Here is a 12,983-nt window from a genome sequence, read left to right on the forward strand (position 1 = left end):
ACACACATATGACTTTTTATGTTACTGTGTTGTTATATATATATGTATGTATTTTAGTGTCACAATCCCTGGTATGCCCAAATGTGGGAGGAAGCTAACTGCTTCCATTCTCTGTTTATCGGCTCGTCACCAGAGACCATCATGACAGAGACCCAATATTTTTACTGTTGCCTTTGTTACATTTGTGTTGTATTTGTGCTGATAAATAAATAAAGGGAGACTAGTATAGATCTATTTCAAGTTATTTAGCTTTCATCAGCTAGATGAGGTTTGAATCTCAATAAGGGTATGGCTAGCTGATGAGAGCTAAATAGCTTGAAATAGATCTATACTAGTCTCTCTTTATTTATTTGTCAGCACAAATACAACACACACACACACACACACACACACACAAACACACACACATATTAATTACTGTGAGGACATATATGCTTTCAGGACTTCTGTATATTATTATTTGTCAGTTATGGTAATTTGAAGACCACTGAAATGGGAACAGTGTTCCTCTTGTTGGATACATCATCTTCATCCAACCAAATTCTTTTCTTCATAGTGCAGAATAAAGGAGGTTTCAATCGGTGTCTTACTTTATTCTGCTTCTATATACATAAAAAGGCTATGGCTGAAATGAACAAAGCCTTTTCCTTTGAGACTCTCCATGCTTATTACGCAGTATTGTTTCTAGAAGCCCTGGAAAATTTTGTGTTTTTTAATAGAAATATAGATAATACTAGAAAATAGATAATGATTGATATTAAGTCCTTTGCCCTTCCCCACTCCTGCCTGTTGTTCGTCTTTCTGTCCCTGCTATGCCTGCCTTTTGTTCTGTTTTGTCAGTCAATGGTTTTGATGTTTACTGATGTTTAATAAATAAATATCAAGCTATACTTTTGCTAGCTGAACTGAATAGTGTGCTTGCTTGCTGTGACCTGGCTTTAGAGATTTGATTTTAGTTTGTGATTAAAAACTAAACTGGAAGATACCCACAATTATTTTTGAACAGTCTAAATCCAAACTAAAAAAAAAGATGTCCAAATAATAGAGAGCTAATTAATGCAACACATCTTTTTACTTTAGTTGTGTTATTGAATTCAAATCTTTGAGCTTCCCAGAGAACAAGATTTACTTTTGCTTCTATTACATACTGTGTCAGCTCTGACCACTTTCCCTGCTCTCTTCTTTCTCAACTGGGGAAAGCAAATCAACTCCTATCCTGTACACTATAACCTATCACTAATACAAACCACTGGCTGACAAACATTGAACTATATCCTTAGCATATGATTTATCTCAAAGCATTGCTAAATCCCTCTGAATTAAATGGCTGTATATAACAGAAGAAGCAATGGGATTGCATGTGCAAATTGGTGTAAAGTATCTTTACAAACTTTTAACATTTTGCATTGCCAAGGTTAATTCACATACACGAAGTGTGATTCTTCTGCTCAATCCAAAAACAGTTATTACATGGATTAGTTTGATGCATATCTAATCCTTGTGTATTTCTTTTAAAAAATACATATAATCATGTGTGCTTAAGTACAACTGTTTCTAGCTGACCTTAAACTATAGGACTGGATACATAATTACATTACCATTGTTCAAAACCATAGGAGTTGGTTCATTAACCAGTGCAATCTTCTTCCTATCCTGCTCAAAATGAAGAATTTTGAGTCTGTACTTGATATTAAAAGAGTTTCCTAAGAGCAAAATAGCATTCTTACACTTTTTTTTTACAACGTTCCTTAGATTTCCAGACTATGAATTATTTCTCACCTGTCACATAGTTCTTTAAATCCAGTTCATTGCTGAGAGGATTGTTGCTCTTGAACATATACAAGTTGAATGGGGCAGGTTCCTTACCAACATTTTTCCACATTGTATAATCAGGAGAGGTCCAACGTCCAGCCAAAACATCATAATCTCTTTGAGTAAAGTGGACCAGTTTTGTTAAGGGATCATATAGCCCTCCATGAAATCCAATGACTATTTGGAAGTCAGGATTAGAATCGTGATAGATCTCCCCATAGGCTGTGTATTGCAGTTGCTTGATCATTAGACCGTTGATACTGAAAACTGCCAATGGTGTACCCGTATTATCCGAGGCAATATAATATTCTTCTCCACTGCTGCTTTCCATTGCAAAAAGATGACCTTGCAGATCATAGTACAGAGAGGTAATTTCTGAATTTGAGTGGTTATAGACATGCGTTATCCTAGTTGGGTTGTGAAGATCAGCATAAAAATATTGAAGGTGATGTCCCAGGTTAGTTTTGTAAGAGGCTCGTCTTCCTAATCCATCGTAACGGTATTGAACACTCCATCCATTTGCTTTATTATAAGCTCTTGTTAAGAGGCCCTTGGAATTGTACTCAAATGTGTCAGAACCTCTTTGACACAAAAAACCATCATCATCAATCTTATACTGTATATCACCTAGTCGCGTAATTCTATCTCTTAGATCATAGCGTAGTGGCATCAATCGGATACTGTTCCCAGGATTCAAGAGATGCAAGTTGCCATTTAGATCATAACTGTAACGCCAGTTTGGTCTGTCATTGACTGCCACACTCTGGAGCTGCCCATCTCCATCATAATCATATGTATATTTAGTTGTATTGGCATAAGGCCCCAGCTTTAATTCTCTCTTAGTTACCCTTCCCATACTGTCATATTGCACTGTCATCCAGTACATGAGTGATCGGAACATTTCATACTGAACTTCTTTAATCCGTCCGTGTGTATCAAAATGTTTGCTCAGTGTCATTACAGCCGTAGTGATTATTTGATTTATATCATAATAGATTACCCCAAATTTGCCAAAGTGCTCTACTTTGCCTGAGATTTCATCATAACGATAGAGGTCAACTGGAAGAGGGATCTCACTTATTATAGGCTTGATGCTAGCTATTCGAAAACTATTATCATGATAGGTATAATCAAACCTAGCATTGACCATACCTTCTTCAGAGAATCTGTAAATCTGTTTGTCAACCAGAGGGCCAATTTTACGATAGCGGATGGTGCAAGAAAAGCCCCCGCTCTGTAGGTTAACCATCTTCAGAACTCCTGTAGTTTCATCATATCCAAAAGTCACTGCTGTGCTGTCATATGCAATCTCCGACAACTTGGATAACTTCCCATATTTGTAGAAAACTTGCCGACCAGTTCCTAAAAAAGATGTTTTCAAAATCCTTCCATCATCGCTGTAATCAAAAATCACTGAAGCATTACTTTCAGGTGGGTTATAAATATTTCGAATATAGCCGATTGAGGTGTGAGTGCTCATGCTGTGTCGAGCTATACTTGGCATAGTGACAGCATGCAGCCGATCTGAAGAGTCATATTCAAAGATGTACTGCCGCTGACTTTGAAGGAGTAGCACCATAGACTATTGAAAAAACAAAGTCATATTTTATGTTTGGGTTTTTTTTTGTATCAAAAATATATCAGATGGGTATCACAATTCAACAAAACCATTAAGGATTCCTTTTTATACATGACAGTTAGAGCTACTGCTGCTATAAACTTTTTAATGCATGTAGCTATTAATTTATTTGGCAGGACAAACAAAAAACAAAAAAACATACACAATTGTAAAATAAATAATAGCACATTCTGTTCTATTTATGCCATTAGGCTTGTAAAGAAATGATAAACTCCATATTGACTTCATTCTCACAAATTCAGGTTATCATACACAGGCACTATGCTATGTTGTATGCCATGCTGATATTACACTAAAGAGTGCCACAATATTAAGCACACCTGTAAGAGTGCTTTGAATTTACTGTGGACTTTTTTTTAACGATAAAGAGACTTTTTGCAATTCAGGGCAAAGGCACACATGTAACCTGAAAAGTTTGATCACTCAATGTGTTACACCATTAACATTTAATTAGTAAAGCACATATGTAACAGTTACTGTCTGTTGGCACAAAAAAATCTGATTGTGGCAAACTATTCTTAAAATGGAATTTCTTGCAGTTCTTAAAAGGAAGCTGGTTCTTATAAGAGCTGACCACACTTTTATAGAATGAAAGGATTTGTATTCCAAGGTTTTCAAATAGAGTATTTCAGCATATATAATTATGTAATAATGTCTGCCTGCATATCTATCTTAAATAATCTATAATCAAACAATTCTGGGATGTTGTTGCTGTTTTCCACCAAACAGACCAAATGAATGTGCAGCCGAGTTCTCCAGAATCAGGCAAAAAATAGGGGCTGAAGGAGAAACAAGTACGTTTAAAAAAGCAACAGGACAGGCACAAGGTCTGTTATATAAATTTAGTCCTAAGATTAAAGATACAGTGCGTTAATCATTGTATGTTAATCGTTGTATGTGGTAGCTTATATTAGTTTATATGCTAGCATTAGCTTATATCTAGCATTCGGCAATGAAGACACCTCAGTTATGATTTTTGAATTGTTTGATGTATAGATACATATGCCAGCATCAGTAAATCCCAAACTTCGGTTAATGCAGGACTATAGGCCATACCAACAATTACCTACTTTTTCTAAGTATGTATAACTCCACACTTTTCCATCAGCAAACATGCGTGCAATAATCCTGCCTTGTTTGTCAATCTCAGTTCTTTCACTCATGGCACCACGCTGAAGCCCAGCCAACCGTCCATTTGAAAAATAAGAGACATTCACAGCAGCAAGTCCACTGCTGGGCAGCCAGAGGAAAGGACGTCCAAGTTGATCATAAATAATACGGAGTGTAAACTTCCGGTGATCATCGTATATTTTCTCTGTGCGAATGTTCCGATCATAATCAATCGATAGCAGATTTCTTCCATGGACCTAATTGAAGCAACATTATTAACATTAATATACTGCTATATTATAACCCCAGAAGAAGCATTTGGTCAAAAGTAAAGGTTTCTGTCGCACATATGTCCATTCCCAACTCTAAGGGGCAGTGCTCATCTCCATTTCAAAGCTGAAGAGCCAGCGGTGTCAGAAGACGTCTCTGTGGTCATGTGGCCAACATGACTAAATGTCAAAGGCACATGGAATGCTGTTACCTTCCCACCAAAGGTTTTCCCTATTTTTCTACTTGCATTTTTACATTCTTTTTTTCTGCTAGGTTGGCAGAAGCTGGGACAAGTAACGGGAACTCAATCTGTTATGCAGCGCTAAGGATTTGAACAGCAGAACTGCACATTTTTTTTGATTGACAAGCTCAGCATCTTAGCTACTGAGCCACCACATACCCTGACCATTTGGTAGGTTTGCTTAAATTCTGCAGAAACCTGGATAATTTTTTTTCCCCTGTAAAAAAATCAGTCACACACACACTGAAATGTGCATCTACTAATATATTGGTCTTTACCCCAAACTAATTCTTTCTGTGCAAGAGTGCCATATTTTCTTTTAATCTCAGAAGTAAATCCCACTGTATTTAGTTCCCAGTAACTTTAATTATACAATATACTGTACAATGCAACAAAGCAAGCAATTAATGCTAAAGAATTTGTATTCAATGCAAATATGAGAATATAGTTTTTAACATAAGGGTAAGAACTAGCAGATAAATTTATTAATATAAATGAGCATATCTATTTAAAGATAAATATTTAACTCAGTACAATCAAATTTAAAACCACTGAGTAAAATCAGACCACAGAAATATTAGAACATAACACAAATACAGATTAAATAGTCAGCAATTGGGATGAATAAGATAGTCTTTGAATTCTAGTTAGACATACTGTGGAACCACTGCTAATTTTTTTTTTTTTTTTGCAAAATTAATAATCTATGTGAAAAGCCTTAACTGCCAATTTTAAACTTAAGATGGGTGAATTATTTGAAAAATACAGTGAGGTGGCTAATTTTGTGAAAATATGCATTATGGTACATATATTAATAAATGATATCTTAAATTTCCAATAAGCCTTTTTTCTGACCCAAAGATCTTCTCCTCAAAGATCTAAATAGAATTGAATTCTCAACAATAAATTTTCATAAGAATTAAATCCAACTCTAGAAGAAACTAGTGAGTAAAAGCAATTTCATATCACAATATGCAAAAGAAAAGGACTTCATAACAACCTCAATTAATGGTTAGGGATTTTTCAGAATACATTTTCTAGCTTGCTCTTAAATAACCAGTTATTTAAAGCCAGAGATAATGGAAGTGAATTCCTATTTGGAATTTCTGACAACTAAATATTTCAAAGTTTAGGTGCTGAAGAAAAAATAGTCGGTAGAACCTATCTCTTTGTAGGGAAGGTGAGAGCTAAAATTAGATGTTTCACAAGTGAAACCCAAGAGAACAATGTTATATCCAACTTGAAGAGTCATGTGTCATATTGATAAGGAACAAATGTATATTTTCCAGTGAATTAATAGTCTTGGGAATCATTTCCTCACAAATTTTATCTGTGATGATTTTGTACATATTGTAACAAGCTTGACTTCCTTCATGGATGCTACCAAGTTAATAATTATTTTAAAAAAATAAGTCCACAATTTCCTATTTTAATGAGTAGTTCCATTTCCTATGGAAAGAAATGAGGTTCTCTCCATTCAAATATGACTTTGCTTTCATATTTGAATTAATTTGAATACTTTTATCCATGACCAAAGAGAGATATTTTTAAAAGATTATTTTTTGCTGCCTGACTTGTTTAATGAAGTACAGCTGTTGAAACCACTGTTACATGAAGCATTTTAAAATAAATTATTTAAATGGTGAACATCCCGATTCTAAACATTATTTAGAGAATGTTAGGCAACATGGTACTGAATTTACATTTATATTGTAGCTATTGTTAACCGTATTATTCCCAAATCTATAGTTTCTGTATCGTGGGGACTCTATATAATGCATATCTGATCTGAATTTTCCTCCTTACACTTATATCCACAAATGCATCTGAAACAAGTGATTTCATAGTATGATAAGAGAATTAAATATTAATCAAAAACTTTTATATAACTTGAATATAACAATTCATAAAACATATCTTTATAAATATAAATAGAAGATATGCTCTCAGTAATAATATCCCCCCCCCAAGAGATCCAGGTGGTTCCCACCCTCATGATATTCACGAAGCTATTGAAGACTTGGCTATTCTCCCAGGTCTTGGGCAGGGTAAAGAATGAGACCCTATTAAACGTTTTTTCCCTGATGTCTTGTCTTTGGCTACTCAGGATTTCTTTCTTTTATTTTACTCTTTCTATTTTTTAAATTGTAAGCCATCCAGAGTCATTAGGAGTCTGGCAGCTTCTAAACCATACAAGCAAGCAAACAAATAAGCTTCTCTTCCCTCTGCTGTCTTTTATTAATTGTCTTGCACCTAACCTCTATCTAGAGTGCCAGTTTTATTCGCTACAGCCTGTTAATTGGTAGAAATCTTCCTTGAATCTTAATGTGCGCACTTTAATTGCTGAAAATATGTTCATCCTGATTACTTGGGATGGACCTTTTTTAAAAAACATCTCTCCCACAAGCATAACATAGAATATCACACCTTAAGATCAATGCAACTCTTCTCAATCCTTAATTCTTTTTTTGGCAGATCAACTGTTTACAAAACAAATTAAATCTACACTAATCCTTGTCAATGTACCACCTAAATTTTCCAATACATAAAAAAACCTATAAAACATCTAAAACTGGACACGTTCACCAGGATGCTGTGTCTCACTCTAATGGCTCTTAGGAAATTATCATCTTCACATCGTTAGAAGCAGTACACAAATACATCTAAACCAAAAGTATGACCCCCGTGCGCCAAACGCTAAACAGCCAATTTTGCATGGTGGTTAATACCTAAGGCTAGAAACTGAGTGGCCTTTGAGCCTTAGGCTTCTGCTCAGTGGTGGGATTCAGCCAGTTCTCATCACGTCGGGAGAACCGGTTGTTAACTTTCTGAGCAGTTTGGTGAACTGGTTGTTGGAAGAAATCATTAGGGCAGAGAACCAGTTGTTAAATTATTTGAATACCACCACTACTTCTGCTGGAAGATCTTGGGTCAGTCACTCTCTCAGTCCTATGAAGGAGCCTTATGAAGGAGGCACTTTCCAAATGTTACCAAGAAAGGCAGGACTCAGGATTGACTTTAAGGTGGGCACACACAGTGCACCAACTAATGCTCATATTTGTCACATTTGAATTGGATTAATTAATTAATTAATTAATTAATTAATTAATTAATTAATTGTTTCTATGCCAAACAGATATGAGGCTTTCCCCCTTGTACATGAATGAAGCTGTCATTTTTCATATATAACTTTAAAAAAAAACCAGTATACATGTAAAGATCTGGCCAGCAGGTGGCAGCACCTGAACAATCATATCTGGTCTGGGAAGATATAGAATTAGCCTTGGTTAGAGCTTAGATGTGACATCTCAAGGGAATGTAAGGGTTGCAGGTTAGACTAGAAAGTGTAAATAAAATATTAGGGGAATGCAGTGGAATTCTTTACAAAAATGAACATAGGAATATATTCCTAAAGCCATTAGGAACTGAGCTCATCTCAAAGAAACCTGATTTAAAAGAGATGGTGCCTCTAGGATTGTTAAAAAGTCAAAACACAGAATCATACTAATCTTGAATTTAGCAGGCATTGCAGCTAGTGTTCTAATATAGAAGAGACATAACTGCATTTACTTGTGACAGACCAAGGATCCAGGTCAACCCTGTATTATCCAACTTCCCATGGTATCTATTTGTGAATGAGACATTAATAAAGTAGAAATCTTTAAATTAGATATATTTTGACACCTGTGACTAAAGTGTTCTTCACTTTCTGGGAACATTTTCTTCAGCTTATATATTATAGTAGGTTTCATTGAAAGATCCTGAAAACTGTTTCTCCTATCAAAATTTAAACAATATATCAAAAGGTACGGAAATAAGATTATAAGCTTTATTTTTGGAACTTGAAAGTGATTCTGAATTAGTTTCACAGCAAAAACGAGCCCAGTTCTCACCCTGAGACACTTTGAAGAAATTCAGTTACAGAATGAATCAATTACATGTATGAGGATTTGTAAAGAATTAATTTTTTAATTATCTTTCATTTTCTTCATTCTCATTTTTACTACTTATAGAAATTAAGCTAAATGTCTCTAAAGTAAATTATCTTTGAAAAGAAGTGTTCTTATCCCAGATGTCAGTGCTCCCACAAGGGATTGTCTTGAAACTTGCATTTGGTGTATAATCTAATAACTGAAGAACAAAAATAATTTTCAGAGCAGCTGTTCCCTTGATGTACTTTTGCAAAAGGAATTGAAAATTAGCCTATTTATATTGGCATTATTGATAAAAGGTCTCACTTCATATTAGTGTGGGATTGTGAAGAATCATATTACATTTATGGAGTATATGATATTATATTTTCTTAGTCAGATCTCTTGTGATAGTTATGAAGGAATCTATTGGCTTTACACTGGGGTTCATTGCTTTCTTTAAACCTTTAATGAAAGTTAACTTGTATCAGCATTGATACCTTTTAACTGTTCTCAATGATATGTCTATAGGTAACCTTGTACCCGTTCTATCATTTTTCATGTCAATGTTGAAAGAAATACAAATTAAGCTCTGGCTTATTTGTCCACAGGGCAGATTCACTCTCTTTTCTGATTAATTTATGCAATTATGCAAGGAGGAATATTTTAAAAAGTGTGCAATGGGAGTTTTTACTATTATTTCTAGTTGCATTTTTCTCTCAGGGGCATTCTATAGTCAAACTGCAGGAGCAGACATAAAGAGAATAAAAATGCTTTATCTTCTTGAAGAAGAAAAAAAAAATCATACTTTGATACTGAATGTTTTAGTCCTCATGCTTCCTGAAACAAGTGTATTGTGGTCATTTCTTCTTAATTATATGGAAATCCATTCTCTTTGGGAGAACACATCACACTGTTATAAATACCATGACTTAAATTGATCTAATAAGCCACTTCTTTTCTCTTTTGGGGAGGGTTATTATCTATACGCTAATCTTTCTTTATTTGTGCAAGGCACAATAGGCAGATCCTAAGAGTGCATTACTGAGGCTTTTATTAAACATTATTTATATGCACAAAAGACAGACAACTTCATAGAGGCTTGCAGAAAACAAGAGTATACAGTATTCATTTTGGGATAATTTATTTTTGCTAATAGATATTAATTCTTGTCTACATAATAACATTAGAGCATAGCTCTATTCAGCAGGCTTAATTATGGTTTTTATAATGAATGAGAAGCAGAACTTTATATGGAGGAATATAAAGCAGGAAAGGAGGAAAAATAATTCTCCATAAAATGAGGAATCCTTAGCAAAGATACACTGTGAACTGTTTAACATGTAACATTGAATTATGGATTGGTTAACCAGAGTTTGCTGAAAAAATAATAATTGGTTAGGTTCATGTAATATACGAAAATCAAGAAGCTGAACTTGAAACAAGGACCCCTTTAAAAAAAATGGTGATTATCTATCTTATAGGCCTGCATTTTAACCAAACCACTAAATCACCATTCCTTACAGTTTCTCTCTTCTTGCTAGTGGATTTCCACAGCTCACAAAGACTGCAGAAAAATAAAAAAAAATAGTTCATCAAACTAAGTGCCATGTAGTATAGCCTCCTTCTTACAGTGAAGCTGGTTATCCTCGAAAATTGACCTTCAATCATAGCAAACAAACACTGTGAGTCATTCCCTTATTCTTTGTAACAGCCCTTCAAACAAGAGTTTTGGAATTCAGTTTTAAAAGATTTGAAAATCAATTCTACATGTCAGTTGTGTACTGCAAAGAAATACTTAAAAAAAAAATCCTTGTCTTAATTTCATTTTCTCAGAAATAAGACAATAGGACCCCCAATCCACTAAATCACAGGCGTCAAACTCGCAGCGTCACATTGCTGTCACATGACATATCACAGCGATTCCCCCTTTGCGGAGCTGGGGTGAGCCTGGTCTGCATGTGACGCATCCAGCCTGCGGGCCACCAGTTTGACACACCCGCACTAAATTAACCTTATCTATGCTGTCTTATTTAAGTCAAAGATTGTGATGTGAACCCTGAAGCTGAGAAACTGGATGCTTAATTCCTCCCCCTCATAATAGCAGGGAAAGAAGACCCAGTTTGCCATTTCTTTTTAGTCACATCTCTGCTAGCGTTTCCTTTAGATATGCAAGACAGTTTGACAGGAATGGATTACCTTTGTTCTTCCCCACTGAAGCCCACATAAGGCAAACTCTGTCACTGGCTGTCCTTTTTCTCAAGCACCACCCGTGTGTATGAACTGTTTTTCCCTGGTACATGTCTTTGCAGCTGTCACTTTTAACACCTGATTAAGCAGCATAAAGCATAGCAAAATGCCCAACTTTGACAATGCTAGACTCTTAGGCATAATACTGTAAATCTATTTGTTCTTATTTGTAACTTAGTATATAAATACTATTATATCAGTGTAAGGTTGGGTATAGGATTTTGTTTATTCCACATATTTAATGCTCCATTATTGCCACTTCTGTATGCATCTAGATTAGATTCCTATTCACTTACTTCATCACTCTATTGCCAAGGCTGTTCTATGGGGTATAGAACCTGGATAAGAAAAGCAAGAGATTCACTAATACAGGTACTCCTTGGCTTACGACAACAGTAGAGCCCAAGCTTATGTTGCTAAGAGAAATATTTGTTAAATGAATGTTGCCCCACTTTACGACCTTTCTTGCCCCAGTTGTTAGGTGAATCACTGCAGTGGTTAAGTTAGTGACATGGTTGTTAAGTGAATTTGGGTTCCCCATTGGCTTTGCTTGTCAGAAGGTCGCAAAAGGGGATTGCATGACCATGGGGATGCTGCCACAGTTATAAGTGTGAAAAATGGTCATAACTCATTTTTTTCAGTGCCGTTGTAACTTTGAATAGTCACTAAATGAACTGTTGTAAGTCGGGGATTACCTGGATTTGATCAATGGTAAATGAAGCTTAGTTAGCTGTTTTACCACTGTTAAAAACCCAAAGGAAAAGTATTGGCCAGAAGCAGGTAACTTTAAGAAGAAAATGAAGAGTGAATACTGTTTATTGCAAGTGAGCCACTTGTAAGATTGGTGCTCAAAGGATCATCTCTCTAAGGGAGAGAATGAAAATTTACCTCTGTTTTGACCTTAAATCCATGGCAACTTTGTCCAAGAATGTCATTGCTATATATGATGGCAACATTATAGTAAAAATTCAGTCTTTACCAGTTACTTCATCACTCTATTGCCAAGGCTGTTCTATTGGGTATAGAACCTGGAGGATGTGTAGTGAGGATGATAGCAGTATAGAAAATCAGAGAAGGTGAAGTGCTCATCCCCCCCCCCCCAACTTTCCTAATACATCAAGTAATGTATTAGGAAAGTTGGGGAAAAATGAGCACTTCAACTTCTCTGATTTTCTATACTGCTGTCATCCTCACTTTCTGAAATTTATATCAAAATTTTATTGGTAATTAACAATATATATTGAGATCCTTAGCAGCAAGGAAGGGGAATAACCTTATAGAATTCAGAATCTAATCAAAATCTAATGAGTTGTCTGTGAATAACAATAATCTGGACTTCTGATACTTGAGCTAACTAGAAGACCAATGTGTAATTTAATATGGATAAAAATGCTTTTGAAAATATGCTTGTTTTCTCTTACTTTCTAAAAACTCTGTACATCAAGGTTCAGGAGCAAAAGCTTCCAATTGAAAAGATACTAAAACTACAGGAAGCTTGAGAATTCATTTTTTAATTCTGGAAATTTTGTAAACCTGTACACTTATTTAATTATTTGACATCCGATCTAATCTATCCATAAAAAACCTGACAAAAATTAAAATAAGCAAATGCTATATTTTGAAGCATGGAATTTTTCAAACCCTGCTTTAATTTATTAGTTAGCATTAATATCCTCAAATCCATTTTATGATATTTATAAGACATCTCCTGTCATTGTAAGGCCTCATCATTATTTTCCATTTGGGGATT

At 35.0% G+C, this 12,983-nt stretch overlaps 1 protein-coding gene across 1 annotated transcript in view; it reads right to left on the bottom strand.

The window, feature by feature from the left end:
- The window catches only part of TENM2 (teneurin transmembrane protein 2), a 928,661-nt gene that overhangs the window by 6,062 nt on the left and 909,616 nt on the right, over positions 1-12,983 (bottom strand). Inside the window, exons 28-29 of the mRNA XM_087709674.1 lie at positions 4,522-4,818; positions 1,780-3,394 (exon numbers count right to left, since the gene is read on the bottom strand). Of these exons, the coding sequence (XP_087565800.1) occupies positions 1,780-3,394; positions 4,522-4,818 (1,912 nt within the window). The remainder of the gene's footprint in view (positions 1-1,779; positions 3,395-4,521; positions 4,819-12,983) is intronic.

This window comes from Thamnophis sirtalis, unplaced genomic scaffold (assembly GCF_051295495.1).
Source record: "Thamnophis sirtalis isolate CommonGarterSnake01/CBP01778 unplaced genomic scaffold, rThaSir2_p1.2 scaffold_3, whole genome shotgun sequence".
Taxonomy (NCBI): Eukaryota; Metazoa; Chordata; class Lepidosauria; order Squamata; family Natricidae; genus Thamnophis; species Thamnophis sirtalis.